This window comes from Aphis gossypii, chromosome 1, assembly GCF_020184175.1.
Source record: "Aphis gossypii isolate Hap1 chromosome 1, ASM2018417v2, whole genome shotgun sequence".
NCBI classification, from domain to species: domain Eukaryota; kingdom Metazoa; phylum Arthropoda; class Insecta; order Hemiptera; family Aphididae; genus Aphis; species Aphis gossypii.
In genome coordinates this window covers 41,322,683-41,347,599 of record NC_065530.1, presented here as the reverse complement: position 1 = coordinate 41,347,599, position 24,917 = coordinate 41,322,683, and the positions used below count along the sequence as shown (strand labels likewise).

Sequence of the window (24,917 nt, the reverse complement as noted above, 5' to 3'; positions counted from 1 at the left end):
TTTTATAACAAAACCACCTTCATCGCTATTCTTTGTTTCCCTAAATGTGGTCTACTGTTTTCATAAACTATATTAGTTAATATATTATTATATATATTTAGCTATATTCTAGTAAAAAGATAATAGTTTCTGGTTATATTTTATACAATTACATATTTAGTATTTACTGACATGGTAATGAATGAAACTGTTTTCTACTCAAAATCAAAATGTTACAAAAATTGAAAAATTTATCATTGATAACCTATATTTTATTTACACTATTTACAATATAAAGTATGATTTTTAATCATAACATGGTCCTGTTTATGTAATAACTCATAATTAATGCTAAATTTTCTTTTTAAATCAAACCATTAAGTACCATTGTACTTATCAAATTATATTGTACACTGAATACTTCATCATAAAAATATAATAAAAATATAATAGGTACTAAATATATTTGAAAGATGATTTAAATAAATTATTACAATATTATCTTCTTTCTTCGTTATTTTTGTAAAAACTGCATACGGCATATTGCCTACCAAAAAATATCAAACTATAAAAACCCATATCATTTTAATCATGCAAAATACTTTAGTGTCTGACATCAATATTACAAATATATTAATTAAATTAATATACCTAAAATCTAAATATTTAATTGTTAGGCAAACATTATAATTTATAATTCAGACCATATGTATACTGTAATTGATATTTGAATCTTATGGTCTAAAACTACAACTATGAAAATGTAACCAAAATAAAATATATACCAATATAATATTATAAATAATTTTATTTGTTTTAATTCTGATGTTTTTGAAAACCAGTAACAAAAAGATATAAACATAGATTTGTAAATGTGTGTAATAAAATTGAATATACATAATGTGTAATGTGTACCTATAATTATGTAAATAGGAAGTGTAACTTTCCAGGATCCTATTGTTACAGCATGTCACTGTGAACAGGTACATTAAATAATTATTACAAAATCTGAATAAAAAAATAATGTGTATTTAAACATATTATAATACTCAATTATGTTTTACTACATTATGGAAATTATAATATAAACTTATTGTTTATTATTGTTATAATCAAAAACATATTTAATATATTATTAATCCTATATTAATATTTAATATTATATAAAACATCATTAACTATTTCAAAAATGTCGTTTAAACTTATAATATTAATTATTATTATATCTAATAGTATACATATCAATATACACTTATATATTTGATATTAATAGTAGATATTTAAAAACGGTCTTAATTGATAGGCAATAAAATAAAATATGGGTTACAAGCTAAAAAAAATTATTTGTATCAAATTAGAACTAGTTGACAGTCGAAAATATTTTAAATAAATAATCAATTTAATTGATAAAAATCAATTTTAAAAATTTTAATGTTTATAAAATTTTGGGTTTATTTACAACGCTCATCCAATATTACATCATCAAACAAATACAGATCTATGGTAAATGTCAACAATTGAGCATTAATAAGTCATTACAATTGTTTAAAAATATAATAAACTTAAAATTATTTTGTTGATGTTTACATAAACGTATGTGTAGAGCACATATAATTTTGATCTTCGAACATTGCGCACTGCAAAGAGTGATACAAATCTCACTAAATATAATTATTATTTTTCGTTTCGTTTTGTTTTTTTTTTTTTTGTACATGGTAGGTCTTGTTCTCGGTCTTGTTGATGTAATAGGTACAATTTAAACCATGTGCTTAGTTATTTATTATTATCATAATAATAAAGATGATAATAATAATAATAATAATAATAATAATAAAATATATATTAAAAAAAAAAACAAAATTGTTATAGTTTAGAAAGAATACTAATACTATCCACTAGTAATAAATCCTCCTGTAGAAGTACGACAATTGTTAATTCTATCACCCAATAGTGCACCACTTTCCATTTCGCTCTCTTGAGCATTGGCAGTCTGTAAATTGTTGGTGGTATCAATAGTAACAGAAGTAGTATTACGTTGTCGACACAAATATGGCGTGTCAACTGGAGATGGTGTGTCACGACCCTAAAACAATCAAAATATATAAGAATATTTATTTTATAATTGTACTACTTCAAAGAATTTTACCTGTTTTGAGGGGCCGCAACATGTTTGCAATTGACATGGTATGTCAGTTTTTGGACAATCCAATACACAATCTTCAGTAGGAGTCTGGTTTTCGTTTCTATTTTCAGTTACCTACAATATGATATTACATAAAACCAAAATATAGCAACACCAAATAAAAAAATTATTAACAATATTTTACAATATACCTCAACTTCCACAAATTCAGGTTGAATGGTAGTTGAATGAATACCTTCATTATGAAAAAATTCTTTAACTTTTTCTGCTAACTTCATATATTCTGGCAAATTCCTACACCTAGTTACAATCACAAAATAATATATTATATTAGACATTTCACTAATTAAAATTAAATTCAACTATATAAATACCTGATATGTGCAGATGCTATGATTCTATCACCAGCCAATTGCCATACATGGAACTCGTGTACAGCTAAAACTCCATCAACTCTGTCTAAAAGTCTTTTCTGTATGGCATCCACTTGGATATGAGTAGGGACAGTCTGAAGTAATATAAGTGCAGATTCTTGCAACAATGGCCACACTGAGTGCAAAATGATTATCACCATTAGCAAACTCAAAGCAGGATCAATGTAATCACGGTATTTCCAGTCAGTCAACCACACAATCTAAAATAAATTACAATTTAAAAATAATCTACATACATGAATTAAAACAAGGAAGTCAATAATATAGTTTATTTAATGAATACATAATAAAGATAAAAATATTTTAGCTTTTCAACTGAAACTAAGCCTAGGGTTCACGTAAAAAATAATCAAACCAATTATTAAAGTAATTAATTACTAAGGAAAACTTTATTTATAATTCTTATACTTGTTTCAAAAATTAAAATTAATAAGAAAATTATAACTATTTATTGCAGTATTTATACTGCTGGTAATCAATATTATAGTATCAGATTATAATAGCATTATTAGTTTATAGGATATCAAACATTGAAACATATCAATAAACAATATGTACTGTGTACTCTTTAGCAAAATGGTAGTTATGATAGTAACCCATGACCAAATATCTGTGTTACTTTTTTATGAATAAATAACATTGCTTTTTTACAGCAGTTGGTATAATTTGTTTTATTTATTATTAGTTTATGGATTTAGAATTTAATACAAGTAAATCATTAAGGTTAAGGACCACTTAAAGTTAAGTTACTAAATTTTTACTAAATCATTAATTATTGAGTTGCATTTTTAGAAATACCTATATAAACTAAAAGGGTTATTTTTTTTCTGTGACATGCAACAACTTCAAATTAATTTTATTGTCACGTAAAGTTAATTTTATAATAAACCATAAGAATTTAGAATATATTTTAATTTGTACATTTTTCTTAGATTTTGAACGAAGTAATGAATGTATTGATTTTACAATGATATGTTTTTTTTTATGCCTGTGTACAGCATAACCAGTCGAAATAATGCTTCAATTTTAAACTTTGGGGATGATTTCCGATGGTAAAGTATTACTTGGTGCATTATAGAGGTCAAAAGTAAACATTTTCCAACAGTTTTAAAAAAAGTCGAGAAAAACAAAAAAAAAGTAACGGAAAAACTGGAATTTTTACGCAAAACCAGTTTTCGACGAAATCGATTTTTTTATATGGTTGTAACTCAAAAACTAATCACTGTAAATACTTAAAATGTTCACCACATGTTTATATTATCGTTATTAATACATGGCAACATTTTCATAATATTTTGATTATTTTTTAACTATTATATAGACCATTAAAATTTTCAATTTTTCTGAGAATTTTTTTTTTAAGTGTCGATAAATAAATTTTGATGAGCCAAAAATACTTGAAAATTTAATGCAAGTTTCCTTATAAGTTTTTCTTATTGTAGTTAAAAAAAAAAATCAAAAATCGTTAGTCACAATTTTTTTTTAATCTTTTATAGTTAAAATTTTTACGAAATATGTCAAAATCATGAAAATTTGCAAGTAATTTTGTAGTTGAAAAATCATAAAATTATTTGTGTTTATAACTAAGGATTGAAAATATAACATAGTTTTTTATAAGTTTTCCTTCAAGTAGCTATAAAGAAAACTCGACGCATCATTATAGGAAAAATTTTAAGTGCGTTAAAATTTAAAATTTTTACTAATAACGAACGACAACGATTTATCCTCAAACGATTTTAAATATTTGTTATTATTCAAAAAGTATAAGTCGTATATACTTGAAAATTTCACCTGTTATTTAGATTGGCATTTTCTTTACATTATTTGATTTTCAAAATATTTTGACTTTTTTTAAGCTATTTATAGACAACTGAAATTTTCAATTTTTCTAAGAATTTTTTTTTGAAGTGTCGATCAAATTTTTTTGGCGGAGTCAAAATACTTGAAAAATTAATACTAAGTTCCGCAGAAGTTATTCTTATGGTGATAAAAAAATTATAAGAATACATAGGCGCCCAATTTTTTTTTATTAGCATTTAAAGTTCAAATATTGACAAAAATTTGTCAAAAACATGAATATTTGCAAATTATTTTGTAGGTATAATTCATAAAAACTTTTGTAGAACTAGCTAAGAGTTGAAAATTTAATATAAGATTTTTCATAAGTTTAGGTTACAATAATTATAAAAGAACTTACATTTTGGTGTATTCAAGCCATTAAAACATAAACCACCTTTTTTACCAACCACTGGAAATTATATCCAAGGCTAAAAAAACATCTTTGTTCAGAATAGTTTTTCATATACAATGATACCTATCATTGGATTCAAATTTAACACTCCTATAATATATAATTATTATAGTAATCCACAGTCCACACGGCACCTAATGTACAGCAGAGTGGTACCCACTTACTCGCTTTATATTTTATTATTACAACAATGAAAATTAATGAGAAAATATCAAATATTATGTATAAATTATAATGTTATATGGCATCTTAATAGAAATCTACTAAATTATACTATCAAAGAATATCAAACTATTTCTGGACTTTATAATAATGATCAAAATAACTTACATAAAATAATATACAAATTTATATAAAATATACCAAGCTAATAACCTAATTATATGGTAAATAGTAATATGTGTTATGTAAGTAATAAATAATAATTTTTAATAATAGTTTAATTGCATTTTCAGAAAATTTAATATAAATGGATAATGAATACTTTACAAAGCAGTGGTTGTATGGGTAAATGGAGAACCATTGTTGAAAAAATAAAAATAAAACTGACCTAACTAATATTCTATGCAATATATTTCAAGATTTGTACACTATTATTTATTTATTATTATTAATTAATAGTTATATTTGTCTAATAATATAAATAAATGAATAAAATATTAAAATAATTTATTTGTGTAAAAGCAATAAGTATAAATATTAAATATTAACACCTAAGTTTTAACAATATTGTATTTGTATAGTACATTTTACCTGTTAGTATTTTTTGTAACATAAAAAAAATAAGGTCAAAATATTTTGAAATGTATACCTTATTAACAAAATTATATGATAATATAAATACATAAATGAAATAATAAAAATTTCAATTTTTCCTTAATTTTTATTTGTTTTCCTGATTATAAAAAAATTACAAAGAATTTTTAGTTTTAACATCTCTAAAGTACAAACTAAACCTAATTCTCTATCCAAAACCAGCCTCAAAGTTGATAATCAAAGAATTTTATCCAATAGTCCAATACTCAGAATAAAAAACATATATCATTATAAATAAATATATTTATTGATCTGCTCACTATCTTAAAAGTAACTTTTAACTTTAAACTTAACATTCATAAATATTAATTTAATAAATTTAATGAGGTTAAAAATAAGTCAACTTGCTCGACCTTATAAATAAGTTATTGGTGGTATATTGGTCAAATATGTAATCATTGTGATATTTGATAATAAAAGTATTAGCTAAATATGTTCCTACTACAAAAGTAGTGATAAACAGTTTTCTTGAAACATTTTTAATTAAACGGTCCATAGTATATAGAATGCTTCACTTAGTTATTTTTATAATCAAGTTACTTTTGAATATTTTAAAGGAAAAATGTACAAAATTAAATAATTTTAAGAATTGTTCTATGAACAACTTTATCATAGAATGAGTAAAATAGACAATAATTGGTCAATTTGTATTAAGAACAATATTAATCAGAAAAATAAGCTTTTTCTGTCTCATTTTTAAACTATAACTAAACAGATATGAGAAACTTAATAAAAAGGTTTATCTATACATACCAACGCTGATACAATTACAATAACTGAACCTAATGCATCAGCTAGGAGATGTAAAAATACACCTCGCATATTCATATGACCAGCAGAAGATTCATGAGTATGGTTCAGTGGCACATTGAATCGATGATCATTATCATTGTCATCAGTAGCATTGGCACTTGCTCCAGCACTTACTAATTGAGTTAATCGTGTATGACTACGCGATATACCACCATGTGAATGACCATGTCCTCCTCCGCCATGAGCTAAAATATATTAAGTTTTGTTACAAATATAAACTGGAAAACCTTTGGGAAAAGATGAATATATTACCATGGAACAAAAATAAACCCAAAATATTGACAAATAATCCCAAAACTCCTACCACAACTATGAATTTGGGATTGTGAATGGTCTCTACTTCAATAAACCTTGAACAAAAAAAAAAATCATAGATAAAATTTGTATTCATATTATTTAGATAGATATATGCATACCTCTTACAAGCTTCAACAGTAATTGAAAAACACAAAGCTACTAAAAACACAGCATTTACTAGTGCTCCAAGTACTTCAGCTCTAGCCCATCCAAATGTGTTTTTTGACCATTTTTTCGGTGACATCTAAGAAAAAATTATTTATTAACTGTAATTTAAATATATTAATACATTTAAAAACAGAAATCTAAAACGGTTTTTTTTTTAACTAGATACTTGTATAATAGTACGTTTTAGCTATCGTAGAAAGCAGTAAGCACTATATCTAATAATATATTAGAACTACAACGCGTTTGCATAACAAAATAATGCGTATTTAAGTCTCAATAACTATTACTATTTAAGAACGCGTATGATCATTGACTGGATCAAGTGTATCTAATTACATTTATATTAATTTTTAACGACTCTTAATGACTACGGTATAAAACTCGAACAAACTACAATAACGTGTATTTCAATTCTATTCATAATAGTTAAATAGGTATGTATGTTCATTAATATTATAATAGCAAGAATGTTTTAAAGTTTAAATTGTATGGTTTTTTAAGACCCGATTACAAATGCACGACTTCTGTCTTTAACAATAATACTACAGTTATCGTGTTCGACATCATATTATTACTAGGTACTAGATTGGTTCTTACTTTAACAGATAAATATGCGACAACCAACGCAGCGACGTCGCTAAGCATATGAAAACTATCCGCAACAAGGGCCATCGAGTTGGTAATGTAGCCAACGATGATCTCTACCAAAAAGAAAAACGTCGTCAGCCAAAACATGGTGATGAGGCGGCATTTTTTTCCGCTGTATCGACCCATTTTAAATTAATCTGTAAAAAAATAACAATATTAATAACGGTAGATGACTGTAGTATAACATATAATTTATACAACACATTATACATAAATATATATATATGTCCTTATTATTTCTATATTATATAGTATATACATAAAACAGAGCGAAATCTTACAATAGAGCGTGAAAAAAAATAGCCATGAATATTATATAATACGTGTAAGTCGGTACAACTAAACAATGGAAACAGCTGCATTATACTTAACATTACACACATGAATTAAATTAATAAAAAAAAAAAAATGATAATTTTCTTTGCTTAATAGTTTACAAAAGTCAAAAGTTATTTTATAAACTAGACAGTTCTTCCAACAGTAAATAAATCGTTTTGAAATCAGAAATGTTTAAAAAATGTTTAAATGTTTTAAGTTATTTTAAGTTTTAAAAAGAAAATAAATGTATACCAAGACTTTATAAGGATCATTAACACAAATGACTAACATTTATCTGAACTTAAAATACTTATAACTTATAAGTATCTAATTAACATTTGTTCCATAATTGTTGTCATTCAAAATCTAAAAAAAAACTTAAGATAACAATAAAAAATTCCAAAAATGTGTTTTATTTTTTCAAAAAAGTTTAGTTTTCACTTATATTCGAAAATATTTCAAAAACGTAATGCCGTTTCAGATAATAGGTGATTACTGTAAAATAATCATCCTGTATAATATATAAAAGTATAAGACTACATCAAACTGCGAGCGCGCTGTAGTCGTTTAATTACATCTAGAGAAATGACGATGACGCTCGTATAACTATGGTTATAACAGCCAATTTTTAAAACTACTCAAAACAAAACAAGATATGACAATCGAACAAAGATATTATTATTATATTAAGTACACGTTTTATTTCAAACACTCAAAATTGTAATTATTTGTCATTAGACGACAAGTGTTCTTCCTGATTTTTTTTTTAATTTTAAAATCACGAATATTTGTACTGTATAATGATTACTTTACTTTCAGAACTTTTTTTAACTTAAATCTATATGCAATACCAATTTTAAACTACGATTATTTATAGAAGCACATAAAATCTTACTGCGCTCTTTTACAATGGTTTTAAAGCCATACATATTAGACCTCTTATGTAGGTAACTGGTATAGTGGTATTACATAATTTATAAGTTGTAATTGTTTTGTTTAAACCTCTAAAAATAAAAATAATAATAATATCAACCTCAAACGGATGTAATTAATTGATTATATTATTAATTCTAAAACAATGTTATTATCGAAACGAATTTTTGTTATTCGGTTTAAACTATATTTTATTGTATAAATTAATATAGTTTTTTATTTGGCGACGTAATTATATTCCACGAAAATATTCTCATATAATTTAGAATGAAACACCCGGACTAATAATAAAATCCATGTGGGTCGTGAGCATACCAATGTTACATAGTTTTGCAAGTGTAACATCAGCAGAATAATATCTATTTCTAAATGATAAAAATTTGTTTAATTTACAGTCGCCATTACTATAAACAAAATAGTATACAGCCTATATTACTTTGAAAACAATATGAATGCAACTAAGAAATATTTTACAAGTAGATATTATAAATTGCTATATAAGATATGAACGTAAACATATTCAAGCTTATTCTTAAGGTTTTTACACCACAAACATCAAAATTCCTATTTTGAAATGTTACATATTTTCTAAGAATACCTATAACCTCGACTATAACTAAATTATTATCCAACTCTCACGTTATACAAAAAAAAAATAAAAAAAATCAATATACAATAATGGCATCACATAATAATATAAAAGGAACGATTACAATATTACTATTACCTATTTTAATGAATTACATATAAGTGTCAAGTAGATTAGTATACTTAAGTTTAATAAGTATAGTTAATTTATAAAGTAAACAGATAGACACTATAAATCAAATATAGCAGTTTTAATATAACTAATAAAAGTATTTATTTTAATTTGTATTATTTATAATAAAGAATAATATTAATTTAATTATTTTAATTAAACTAAAAATCTTTAGATGTCTCTTTATAGCTATTCTAAAAATTATGAAACTATTTAAAAATGGTTTACTGATTTAGAAACATTATCATTAAGTAAATTAATAGTGTTACTTTAATATCACAAAATATGTAAAATATTGTTCACCATTATCGACAAAATAATAAAAACAATTGATAAAATAATCTTTAAGAATCCAAATGTGCAATTAAGTCAAATATAGATACATAAAAAGTATTAGAATATCTTTATTTAAACTAACGAGCAAACTTTTATCTTTACAGACACTTCAATAAGTACTTAAAATTAATACCCAAGGAAGGTTACGGAGTAATAAAATAATTGAATTAGAAGAAATATTAATTTTATCATAGGTCAGTCAATGCAAGTACCTACTTTAGAATTAAGTTTTACTTGAATTTAACTAAATACTTTTCTTTTCCTCGAGACAAACAATTAAGTAGGTAAGTTAGGTCACCAAACTATTAGTTACCCAATAGTTTCGAGGAATTTGCTCAGCGAAAACTGAACGTAAGTGTATTAAACCAACATTAAAAAATATAATGAATAAGTCGTCTTTGTATGAATTTTATCAAATATAAATAAATTTATAATATAAAATATACAAATATGCAGTTCAAACATAATTATTTTTCTGTTCAATGAAAAAGTAAAAGGGAAACTTTTTTGTTTGAACTAAATCAAACAAACTATAGATAATTTATTGCCACGTTTACATAATACCTACATATCCAATACTTATAATAATACATTATACCTACTCGTGTACATATAAAAATAATCTGAATTTCAAACAAATCTATAATTAGTTATATCATTTTCATATTAATTTATGGGTTAATAATTACAAAAAATATATATAATATGACGTTGAAAGACAGTTCCTCGGTTATTCCGTGGGTCCAATTATTATTATTAATATCATTCGTATGATAGGTACGAACAATTTAATTAAAGGATTAACGAACAGGAAACATATTAGTTTTCATCAATAAAAACTAGTGGAAATGTTAAAAAAAATTTAAATAAGCCATTTCGTTTAAAATTAAAATTATTATTTAAAATTATGTATATTATATTTTATTAAATTAAATATGGAAATGAATAGGTAACCAAAGATAAAAAAAAACATTATTCGAATGTTTTTATTGTACAGTACCTATACATAATTGTCCTCAATAAATACTATATGTAATACTAATCAGTAACAATTGAAAAAATGCAGATTATTACTTAAAAGTTTTGAAAATTAATTTTTCTTTAAATTTCACACAAAACAAATTACATCGATCTCATTGGTACGGGTTTAAATGACGTACAATAGTGAAATGTATTTCAATTTCTAACAAATCAAATTCTTATCAATATTTACTAAAGTTTGATACGTTCGTAAAATTACTAAAAATGTATAAAAATAACTATAATGTAAATCAAATACCGAATTATGTACATACGAGTTTATGATAAAAATTTAATAAACTTAAGCAAAAACAATAAAATAATTTAAGGTTCAATGTTCTACATTGCTTTTTTTGTCTAAAAAAAATATTTATACTTGCATAAATCATTCAATTACGGAAATGATTTAGAATTATGTAATATGTAATTCTTGAAATAAACAATAATCATTCAAATCCTCGTTTTAAATACATTAAAATTAAATTTTTTCGAGAAGACTCACAAACAGTATTTCACAATTCAATAAAAAGGGACAACATTCAATTAATCGACATCACATTATCAGTAAGTAAAAAAATAAGTAAAAACGGTTTAATCTTATCGAAATATAATGTAATGGATAATTAGAGCACTTAAAAACCAGATAGGTACAATTATTTCGGTAAATTACGATTCAGTACCACCGTAATCTCAACTATACTATATAGGTACATATTCAAATTGTTTTAAGTTTCTTAACTAAGTACAAATACAGGTAGTTGTACCAATTATTATCATAACTCCTTATTGCATAACACGACTTGGGTATATTACCATTATTATTATTAATAGTAGTAGTAGTACCTAAATAATTTAACTATGCAAATAATAGTTATTAATACAATAGTATACTACTGATTCCTATAGTAAAATTAGTATTATAGAGGTAATAATAATAATTAAATTTATTTTACATTTTAATTCCACAAGAGATATTTTATTTTTACCTAATGAAATTTATATAGAAATATTTATGTAACCTTATGGCTTTTTCATAGTTAAAATACCATGTCTGAATTAATGAATTTTTAAATAGTTTAACGATTATATACCATATAGGTTGGATGGTTGGTAAATGTCGTTGTTACCATAAATACCGAAAAAACAGAATACAAATACCCAACCAATCACTAACTGCAAAATAAAGATGGGTAAATTGCCATAAAATATTCCCTTACTGAGAAAAAAATCAAATATAACAGTATCAAATTAATAACAAATCTTTTGTTGGATGTATTACCAACAATAATTCAATAATATTTTAAAATATTAAGATTTTACAAATAAATAAGATACATCATATTATCCATATTAAATACAATATTGAAAAGTGCGACGGGAATGTTCAATTAATAATAATAATAATAATAATAACAATAAATTATGGAAATCAAGTATACTATTATTGACTATTGGTTAATTAAATCCGAGATTAAATCATTATCATATGTTAATATGTTATTATAATTACACCTATATATTATTATATTACATTAATATTTTACTGCATTATTTAAATGGTCAACTTTTTGTAAATATATTATATAAAAATAATTCGAGTTAATGGCACTTTGGACAGCCATGCTTCATACCTGACGTTGAAAAACGTATTAAAGGTGTTTAAGTTAGATTTAATATTCGTATACAATCGTGCCGATTGTATTTTAGAACCGGAAATAACAGATTCACACGACTATTTACACAATAACGTGAAGAATCGGTTCTGTGAGATTCTGAAATGAATTTCTAAAAATACCCCAACACGACGGTATGTTGTCGATCAATCAGTTTTTTGATAAATGGGCAATCGCTTTTAAAATCTACTCTACTATAGGTCCATAGTCTATAATTCATTATTAATTCAAAATAAATCGTGGATTCGTCCCAGTTAGAGAGATTTATTGATTATACAGTTTTGAAAATTGTATTATAAAAATTTAGATTCGTAGATAAATCAAATAGATAAATAGGTACATATTATAAACCAAAAAAAAATTTAGTTTAAATTGTAATGAACTAAAAATCAATAATAGGTAATGATCATTAGATCATTAATTAGAATTGTTTTTAAGTAAAAACATAGATAATATGTAAGTAGATGGACAAACAAATTCAGCGGAAATACCTTGTGGCTTGTGTGAAAATTTCTGGAAGAATCGTCAAATAAATTAAATGTCAAGTAAAAAGTTAATTTTTGTACATTAAGTATGATTTATATATGGTTTATTATAGTCAGTTTTTAGTACTCACAAAGTCAAGTTAGATAATCATAAAATCTATAGTTGGCTTTGTGGTCATTCCAACAACCACAAACATAGTAATAGCATACATTTTATTTTTTATTCAATTACATAATTATACAGGTTAACATTTCTAAAATTACATTACTATTTTAAATTTAAAACATTAAATTCTTCTAAATGCTGTAAACATCAGTAATTTTCGTAGTAAAAAGTTTCCGGTAATATTCTTAGAAGTGCGTACCTATACGGTTATACCAATAAATATAATAATCATACAATAAAGATTACTATGAAGTGTGATGATGATGAACAAAGACTACATTGATATTAATATACAAATACTATCAATAATATATACTAAATTAGTAATTTCTAACATACGATGCAGAATTCAAATTCATTTTTACATGCTATAATAGTAATATTACTAAAATGTCATAGTGTTATGTTAATTTAAAAATACTTTACCCAGTAATAACAATAAATTTATAAATGAGTAAAAAAATTGTAACATCAAAATAATTAAACATTTACCTTTACGAATTTCACAATTTGTTAAAGAATAGATATGTTGTACATCACAGTCAACATAATATATATCTAAAATCATAAATTCAAAATTTCAAACCAAAAGAACTTGAGTTATATTATAACGACCAAGTTAAAACAATGACATCTGGTGTACATCTACACGAAACAAAAACTAGTTTAGTTTATAGCACATAACTGGTCATTATTTATCAATTATCTTAATAATTTTATTGAACTGTTTTAGATATCTTCATAAAAAGTTATATTTAAATATCTATAAATTGTTAATTTGAAAATTTATAAGTATAAAATAAAAATATTCCTAACTAACATTGTTACCATCTTATAGGTTAATTAATAAATATAAAAAATTAAAATATGGTGGTTACACTTTACAAATATTTATGTATATTTTATGTTTTTTAACTATTGAATGATTTAATAAAATAATGGCATCAGGAAACCCCTCAGTAATCACTGAATGAATACTCACATAAAAAAAATATTTAGTTAAACTGACAACCTCCCTTTATTTTAAAGTTGGTTATAAAATAATTTAACCATGGTGATTAATTTAATAATAAATTATATTTCAATATAACACTTGTAATACGTAACTATAACATTTATTTTGACAACAAATATAAAAAAATTATCATACTCTGTGTAGGTGTAATATAAAAACAATTACATAACCTGCATACATACCTATAATAACAACTAGTTTTTATATTTATAGAATACTTTATTATTATCAAAATATGCATTATCATATGATTATTTGTAAATTGTATGATTATCAGTTCTAGAGAAACAACCAATTAAAAATTAGAATAGTTAACTAAAAAAGTTTTTACATGATAAGTACTAGGAAAATTCTATAAAATCTGCTATAAAACAATAAAAACACTAGCTTTTAAATAGAATAGGCGGGTTCAGCAAGAATACTTAATGAATTAAACATGATTAATACATGATTTATTTTTAAAATAATATTAAATTGGAAGCTTTCAATCACTATTGGAGCATTTGATGAAGATTTTATTATTATATGTATATTTTAAAATTATTTAAAACCATTTGTTTTTTTGTTGTTTAACTACCACCATCAACTTTGATTTTTTAATTACAATAATTAATCATGAACCACAACATAACAAAATATAAAAAATACAGTCAAATTATATTATATTTATTATAATGAAAGAATAATGCTTGGAACAATTATAGGCACAAATTTAACAAAGTATACTTAGTACTTTTAATGTACTCGACTATAGTCAACAATGGTAAGTATCAGCTAGGTATGCTTACCAAGATATGAGTAATAATTTTTTATTTTTACAGTGAAAAAAAAAATTACTAAAAATTAAATATATTTTAAAGCAAATAAGTTTAAAATTCTAGTAAGATATATACATACTTCAATTACTATATTAAGTAATAATTAACTACTTAATTTTATATAGCCATTCATAAGTGACTATAAGAGAAAAATCAGAGAAAAATTACTAAAAGATCATCTAAAATAAATATATATGCACATTGCACGCGGCACACTTATGTGAATAAAATTGTATTATTACTATTATTATTATTATTTTTTTTTTTTTTTGGTACTTTTCCAACTATTCCAAGTCAGTGAAGCTAATAAGGTCTATTGTGACAAAATAAATTCATTTTTTGTAATAGCTATTAAATAATTTTTAATAAAATAAAATCTCGAATAAAATGGATATGATACAAGGTATGATAATTAATTATTATTGTACTAAATCAATATAATTAAGTTATTATGATGATCAAAAATCACGAATACATCAAATTAGTGACTATTATTATAAAAATGGAATGTAAAATGTACCCATTAAAACATTTAAAAAACATAATTTTAGTTCATAAGTACAAATTTGTACTTAGAGTAATTTGAGTAACTTAGGGTCACCAGATTATTATAATTCAAATCCTGAACATAATTCAATAAAAAAAAGTTAAGTAAAGAAGTAGAGAAAATATCGAGGGAATATAGATAAATATAACTAACTATATATATCTTTAAATACAAATATTATAGTACTATATAAATATAAAATTAGTCAATAAAAGATGCACTTTCAATATCTTGGATTGCTTGGTTAGGTCCACTGTGACTAATGGAAAACAGACTAGAGCAATTTGTTTGATGATTAGGTAGATATGTAGGTATAAATTATACAGGAGATTATATATTATAAAAGTTTAATAGATCTCTACAATAAAGGTATTTTCGAATATATTCCTTTTAGTCAATACCTAGTTATGATTTATACTTTATAGGTTATGTCTTAATATAATTTGTGATACTAACAAATTTGTATAAGACTGTAGATTTTAATAAAATGTTTTATATTGTTTGGTGAATAATTGGTTAACCCATTTTATAAGCCAAAGTGCATTAGTTCTTCTTCTTATCATGTCCAGGCTATGGTATAGATGCTTTGTTTGTTATATTTCTTTTCTACTCCATTGAAGAGTGCATTAGTTATCATGCAATGATAAAGTGAAATACTTATATGATACAAAATTGCAATAGTTTTCCATTTCCACAGTCCAAAAATTAGATCCCACATCATGCCCAAATGTAAAATAAACCTAAAAGATTTATATACAGTAAAACCTCTCTATAATGGAATTAATTGGGACTAACAATTTTTTCCATTATGGGGAGGTAGAATTATATTATATTATTTGAACAGGGACTATTGACGTTTTTATTTATAAAAAGGATTCCGTCTAACAGGGGCTCCATTATAGAGAGGTTTTACTGTAATATTAATTAGGAATAGATTAATAACTATGATTTTAAAACTGGGCAAAGGAAAAACATTATCGTCCATTAAGTTTTTTTTCCGATCAAGATTAAAACCAATGAAAACCCAGTCATGTTTTACACTTTTATTAAAATTCCAAGATCTCTTTAACATAAACGGAACGATTTGTTTGAATTTATTTTGATTAGGTAACTAGTCACTTAAATTTATTTTAAATAAATTTGTAGGTAATGAGCTAAATAGTTCATCTGGATCATTTCCTGCATTTTGTATTGTGGTGTTGTTTGTGTAAGTGGCTATACCTAATGGCTAATGATGTTAGTTATTCAAGTGGGTATATTAGAAAAAGGATTACAAGAATCCATATTAAATAATTCTGGAAAAGTTACTAAGTAACTAATAATAGAAAATACTAGCTTTAATGCAGAATTTGGTATGATAAATAACAGCTTCCATACTAGGCTATATAAGAACAATGTTTCAAGATATGAACTAATAGTATGATACCAATGTAATTAGTTTAAATTTGAAGATGTAAATTATTACCTCATAATTTTTAAAGTCTTTCATGATATATTTTTCAATATAATATCATTATTTTAATTAGTGAAACTATAAAAGGTACAAATGTTTCTGTTCATAATATAAGTGGTGTCTAATAGTGAGTGTCGTATAAATAGGGTGGTGTGAAATTTTTTATGAACAATTCATAAAATTCTTATATAAGAAATATTATTACTATATCATCATAATTAACCTAATATTTGTTGATAAAATTATAAAACACACCGGTAATATAGTAATCTAATATAGATAATGTTTACATAGGCAGTTTGCAATAGTAGTAGTGTTGATATAGAGTAACCATGAATTCTGTTGCCCCCACTCATCTATTAAACATTTAAGCACAAATTTATACATACGTAGATATGATGTATACATTGAAATATATTTGTGAATAAATTGTGTAGCGGCAATCACAAAACATTTTTATCATAAACTTTGATTCATAATAAATTCAAAACACAATAATATTATTTATTAAGTAATTAAAGTAGGTATATATCGGTAATTTGTATTACTAAAATATTATAAGCACATTTTATGAAAATAGTATATACATAGCCACGGTAGCTGTATCTAAATAGGTATATTAAACAAATTTTAATGAAGTAATATCTATATATTATGCTACAAACTGTATTATTTTAGTGAAAATAGAAAATTAGAAATATATTAAATATACCAAACAAATCACAATCTTACCAATATACCTAATATGATAATAATTCGAATAAAATGAGGAATAATAAGTATACTAGGTACTTATTCATATCTAAAATTCCAAAATGTAGTACTAAGTTTGTATGTTAAACACTGCTATTGTATTAAAGTTTAAAGAGGAATTAAGTAATTAGGTAATTAAAAGATATTTTAACTAAATGTAAAATAAATACCCCTATAATACATTATGTATGTAATGGAATAATTTATTTGGTAGATCAAATTTGTATAACATATCGGCTAGTAATGGTTGGTGGTCACAAGTTTGTCACAAAGTCAGTAGGTACCGAGGAGGTAGGTTAGGTTACTTATACTATATTTTATCAATAAACTATAAACCTTGATAACCTAAACTAAGAAAAACAATTAGGTATTTCAAGTAGGTAGGTATAAAATATGAGGCAAAATATGTTTTCAATTAGAATTACAATCTGTATAGATCTGAAGTTTTTTTAAGTGTTTTTAAACATAAGGAGGTACCTAATAGGTAGAAAAGGGCATTGGTAAAGCGTATGATCTACCAGGTCCGTCATGATCTACTATTAATGTATTAAATATAGTAATTTTTTTAATTAAATTACATTTTTATTTTTGTTTTGATAGATAGGTATATTATATATTGTTTCAAGTTTCAACTACCTAAACCTAAGTACAAAAATATAGTTTGATACTCTTGAATTATCATCTGCAATTGCACATCATCAAATCTCACATTAAAAAAACTTTAAACAAGCTGTAAATATAAATTAGAAACTGATATTTTTTTTACTTTCCATTTTCCAAGCTCTCTTGACCAACTAAATTGTAAAGTTGGTTCTAAAAATTGGACCTCTAGTATCTTTGAGTTACCAACCCATTTTTGATTGGTATAAATGAGACTTTTGTTAAATAAATGTTAACAATTGTATTAGTTGTAAATTCTGTAACAATTAATTAATGATCAATAAACTCAATGATATGAAGAAAAAGGGACTTGCAGTGCCAACGCTAGATTTTTTGCTGCCCTGTGCCAATTATCTATAATATGCTGCCCTTATACCTATAATTTATATATTTTTTGTTATTAACAATGACACTCCTAAAATTCCAAAAAAATTTGTGCAGTCGCACATGCCTTCTACCGGCACTCGGGACTTGTGTATCTCATAGTATTATTAAGGGATAGGGCATTGGAATTTTTTATTATATATTACCTATTAATAGTAAATCGCACGCTTTACCAATGCCGTAGAAAGAAAAAAATGATCCAATAACAAGGGCAAATTTCATATATTTGAAATGCTAAATTTTTGAGGATGATAAATTTGTAAGTAAATAGCGAGGTAAATAGTTACATGGTAAAGAACAATAATACACATTGGGTGGTGCAAATGTAACAATTGCACCACCAGAAAATCATAGAAATCTGTGTACCGACCTATAATTTCTATTTTCAAAAATATACATTTCTATAATGTACATTTTCTATGTACATTTCAAATATATATTTGAAATATACATTCAAACTACAAGTATGAATAAAATTTAATTTCCATGTTTGTCTAAACTATCAACATCTTAAATCCTATTTCAATAGTATACTTTAGTAAACATTTTTACAACAATAATAGGTATAAATTATCTATTAATAATAGATGAATTTGATGAAATATGTTTTAAAAGAGAACGTCGACTCAGTTAAAAATAAAAAATTATTTGTATTTTTTTTATATAATGTTATAAATAATAAATAATAAAGTTTATACCTAGTACCTACTAAAATCAACTCAAAACCTCGCTCAAAACTTATTTATTAATTTAACATAAAAAAAAATATTAAAATATAATGTTTATCTCGATGTTTAGGTATTGGGTAAAGATTTTCAAACTTAGTTAGTATTGGTGGGTTACAAAAAAAAATATTTCTCTGCACCACTAGAAATTGAGGCCAATTTACACCTCTACCTAGTAAAGAAGTATATAATCAAAACATTTGATAGCCCCAACTAGTGTGAAATAAACACCAAACTATTATGAATAATATGCGTTGGGTTATAAGAAGATTCTAGTTGGAATAAATGTTAACTAGTTTACGAGAGTTTTAAGCAGTGGCGTATTTACGGGGGTGGTTCAGGGGTACTGGACCCCCCCCAGAGAAAAAAAACCGATACATATCCTTGCAGTATAGTAAAGTAATAAGTATAGAAATTGGTATTCTGTGTATTCTGACGATGGTTTCCAAGTTACAGTTAAATATTATAATGTGTGATAAAGCCATAAAGGCAATAGGTAATATAGTTCTCATAGTTTATATAGGTAAATTATTTAATTAATATAAACTGTGGACCCCCCCCCAGAAAAATGTTGAAAAAACGCCACTGATTTTAAGAGATACCTCTAAGTACCTCCAAGCACAAAACAACTAAGAGTGGCAGTTATTTCTAAAGTTTAGGCGGTAGGTATAGAAAAAGTAAATAAGCATTTTTGTTCATTTAGACTTGGGGCAGTCGGCTCAAAAATACGATATCAACATCATAATATTATTGTTGTTGTTATTATTAATGTACTAGTGCTGATTAGAAGAGTTGAGATCGGACAACTACCTACGATAACAACGAATTAAAATAATATCATAAGTAATTAGCGACGTTCTGATCACGCGTGTAGACTTAAGTATTTTAATTGCCGTGGACAACGTAAACGACGTCTAGACATACACCCAAGAGACTACACAGACGACTGCGGTCAGTGTCCTACAACACCACTGTCACAGTCAAACCATCACTAGCACCATAGTTCAAGCACGCTCATCTTTCCTCAGAAAATTTCACGAATAGAATAGGTAAGGTACCTACGCCGTCGGAGGGCGCGTGCAGGAACAAGAGCGGGGGTGATAACACCAAGATAGAACGATACGGCGACGGACATCTCAAAAACGCTCAACGATGTGCGGGTGTGTATAGCCAGTTGTAGGTGCGGCACGCGGACACGGATTTTTCTGCGAATTGCGACACCCGTTCCGATGCAATGACTAATGGCCGACGGACAACGGGGAATAAGACTACTGCGAAGACCGGTAGTGACACTACACTGCACGCGCTCGTCGTGGAAAAGCTCAGACAATAATATATTATTACAAGACGGAAAAACAAGGTACCTACGTATTTTCAAGACAAAGAACCGTCTGTCGTCGCGTCGAACGCCAGCGGTGTCCGTCTGTGATCGTCGTTTGCAAGTTCCCCGTACGGAAAACGAATCGTCGACGAGTGGTCCGTTGATGGTGAGCACCGCACACACGGTCCCGACTGGTGCTAACGCGCACAGCGAACAATAGACGACGAGCACGATACACACCACGAGCGCTGCGCAATGCCGAACTGACAAAGTGCCAGTCGGCCGGCGGGCTTCGAGGTGGTGTACCATCGCCTCGTGCGCACGCGTGCGTCGACGCACCTCGCGGAGTAGGGAAACCGTATACCTATTACCTGGTAAAACGTAATCAGTAATGCCGTTATCGACTGATAACGACCATATTCAAGTGGGTATTCAACACGCCAACCCACCGTCCCATTGCCGTCCCATAACCAAGTACCGACAAAAGCACAAAGTCACAACTCAAAAGTCTGTCTGGAACACTTGGAACGAGTATTGGAATGATTAGAGACTTTTTTTTATATGCTTTATACACCATACATTATATTATACAAAAGTATTAACCTTGGCCCAAAGCACGATTTTATGACGTATATTATAATCGTTTATTTTAGTGCTCAACACGGCTGCTGCTGCGCGCCTGAACTAATATAAGTGCAGTAGTGCACTATAGTCTTTAAATATTGTCCATAATATAATGAATATTATAATAATATCCTAAACAATAGTTTATTACCACGTATGTATAAAATATAATTAGGTAATAATAAAATTATGAATAATATTTTATTCACCACTTTTGCAATGAAGATCAGTAACACACGTGTCGGGAGAGTAATCCGACCGAAATATTACCCTCCCTACGACACTTAAATCAAATAAAAATAATTAACTATTTTTTTATTGACTATTGTTGAAAAAAAAAATCTAAAATTTTAAATACCTACTCAAAATCTAAAATACTTAACAAATATAGCCACGACTAGCGGTATACATACAGGCTTATATAACTATTTTGGCCTTGATGCCTTATATTTATAATAACTTATAATTTATGACAAAGTATTATATGTAGGTACCTACAAATATGTCGAAAATAAGAATATATACAACAAACCATGGTTCTAATAAGTTACCTATTGGCAGGGTTTGAGATTTATAGCACTAAAAAACATTAAAATATGTGCCTATCTATATACTCGTATGATCCAATAAGGCAGTAAACTTAAAAGTATGCTTTAAAAATAAAAAACATAATTTAAAAAAGAGATTTATTAGATATGAAAAATAGTGTTATTATTATTCGACATTTTGTTATAAATTATAAATTTATAAATCAAGTATCTTAAAAACTGGTTTTTGAATGTTCTGAAAAAAATATATTAGGTACCTACTTATATAGATAAATATTTATTAAAAATTTGTTGTTGTTAATAAAATTTCTATCTTTCTGATTGTATTAAACTATTAGATGTTTTCGAATGTTTTCAAACAGGTAAACTCTTATTGTTGCGTTAGATTCAACGTTTCTTAAACTGTGTTCCGCGGAACCCTGGGGTTTCGCAAAGATCACTTCAGGGTATAACGAAACTTGAACGCGTTTTTTTAAAATTTTCAAGAAAATTACTTTAAAAAATCTAACTAAAAATTGGTAACAACTAGCAGGGAAAAAAGTTTTATTCATTACAATTTTTAAAACAGAGTAGGGGTTCTAATTTTCAAACTGTAATTATTTATTGTTGAAAACTAAATAAAAATAAATTAAATTAAAAAAATACGTAGGGGTTTCCCGGTAAAAGTAGACACAAAAAAGGTTCCATCGATAAAAAAGTTTAAGAAGCTCTGCGCTAGAATAATAGGCTTACCTAAATGACAAAAATGAACGTTCACGTCATCAGATGTCATAGGAGCATAGGTATTTTAGTAGGTATATCTACCTACTTAGTACTTTCAGTAAACCAACTAGGTTAGGTTAGGATAGCTACATTGTTTTTGATCGCTTCAAACAGTTTTTATTTGGTATTTATCATACGTTCAATGTAACATTTTTATGACAAATAACTACACAAATATGAAATAGTATAACTACGCTCAAAACATGTTTTGTAATTAATTATTTAACATTTTAATTAATACACATGAGCGCCTATATAGGTAACATTTTAGGGGGGGGGGGGGGGTTGAAATAAAAAAAATTTCTCAAATGTAAGATAATATAGATAGACCTATCTATTAATAATATTATGGTTATATTTATTGAGCTACAAGTTTTTAATATTTTTTGTCCAGGGGGGAAGGTGCCCTATCTTGCCATCCTCCAATTGGTGCTCATGTTAATACACATTGAAAATTATTCATAAACTATTAAAAATCGTTGAAAATGTGTGTCAATATAGTAAAATAATTAAAAATATGAATAAACAAGCAAAATAAAAAGTTATATTTGAATTCTCAACAGGTAGGTACCTACTACAAAACGCATATTTTTTATATTAGGTTACCTACTCTGCAATGTAATTTTAATATCTATTTGTTTGTAATGTATACAATATACATCTATGTTTTACTACGTCATATATAACGGATATGCAAGTTCTATAAGTAACGAATCCTTATTATTGGAATAAGAAATACAAATACTCAAATACGTCGTATACTTAAGTATACGAGTAGGTACTGGTACATATTATACGAAAGAACAGATTATACAATTAGTTACGACAATATATTCTTCGGTTCTAACCCGTTTTTATTAATAATGATGAAAATACTTAAATACATATAATTTCATTATAACAAAAAAAAAAAAATAATAATAATAAAATCAGTCGTACACAGCAGCAGTTAAAGTAGTTTTAGAAGAAGTACCTATTAAAAGTTCAAAACGACTATGCTGCAGCATTGTGATTAAACATATATATATATATATATATTGATTCGGGGAGGAAACGTCTCAGTCCGGGGGGAGGGATTCCCGGGGGAGAAGGAACAGAGGGGAAACATCGATATATCAATTAAAAAATACCATTTTTTTCACAAGCAAATAGTTATAATCTTATAGGTATATAATAACTTTTCGCTTAATAAAACAATGACATTTATGTCAATATGTTATTTAGGCTGGCAGGCTGCAATAAGCCGGTAGGTATCATAGAATATTTTTATTACGTTATTAATGTATTATTATATATATTGTCATTTGTCATGGTCAATAACGACAATAACCATTAGTCATCCGTTTCAAAACAATATGTAGGTACCTATTTAAATAGGTAACTAAATGTATCATAATATATTATATATCGTACGTTATTCAAATAGGAATAAATATTACATTATTAACTTTATTATACTGAATAATATCCTATAAAAATGATAAACTATCATTTATCATCATGAAAAGAATACTATGCGGAAATAATTCTATAATAATACTACATATAATACCTGTAGGTATTAATATAAACGACACTTATAACATAGGTATATAAAAAATATATCACTATCATCTGATACAGATAGACGCGTTGAATAAACAGTTTAAAATTCTGAGTGGAGTGTTTAATGTTTAATGTAATTATTTTCAATTTTCAACGCTTATTAAAATAATATGGGAGAAGATTCCGAACTTACCATCACACATGATTGAAAAAATTATAACATTACTGCTATTTACTATATGTCTAGTCAATATCAATAAATCACTTGATGAAATTCAATTTTAGACATTAAGTGATATGTTGACAAAAGTATGGACGGAACTACGGAAGTAGTGTTTGTCAATGAAGAGCTGGGCACCATATCTACTTTGAATCAAATCAAAATAATTCCTCAGAACATAAAAAGTTTTGATGAGATAAATAGACAACGTAGAAGAAAATTATGTGGACCATGATTAGGAGCTTACATGAAAGGAGAAGAGGAAAGAAACTATGAAGCCAAGTTTCTCTTACAATTATTGA

At 25.9% G+C, this 24,917-nt stretch overlaps 1 protein-coding gene across 2 annotated transcripts; it reads right to left on the bottom strand.

Annotated features, from left to right (window-relative positions):
• Positions 1–1,668: 1,668 nt before the first annotated feature.
• On the bottom strand, positions 1,669–21,205 carry LOC114126016 (zinc transporter 1). 2 transcript variants are annotated; one of them, XM_027989872.2, is made up of 9 exons: positions 20,960–21,205; positions 7,499–7,686; positions 6,853–6,977; positions 6,689–6,786; positions 6,377–6,621; positions 2,497–2,756; positions 2,314–2,422; positions 2,126–2,236; positions 1,669–2,062 (listed from the first exon to the last, which is right to left on the bottom strand). In XM_027989872.2, the coding sequence occupies exons 2-9, from the start codon at positions 7,673–7,675 to the stop codon at positions 1,868–1,870; spliced, it is 1,320 nt and encodes a 439-aa protein (XP_027845673.1). In that variant the 5' UTR covers positions 7,676–7,686; positions 20,960–21,205; the 3' UTR covers positions 1,669–1,867. The 2 variants fall into 2 exon arrangements, with proteins under 2 accessions (XP_027845673.1, XP_027845672.1); XM_027989871.2 differs by having other exon boundaries at positions 20,964–21,204.
• Between the last annotated feature and the right edge of the window lie 3,712 nt (positions 21,206–24,917).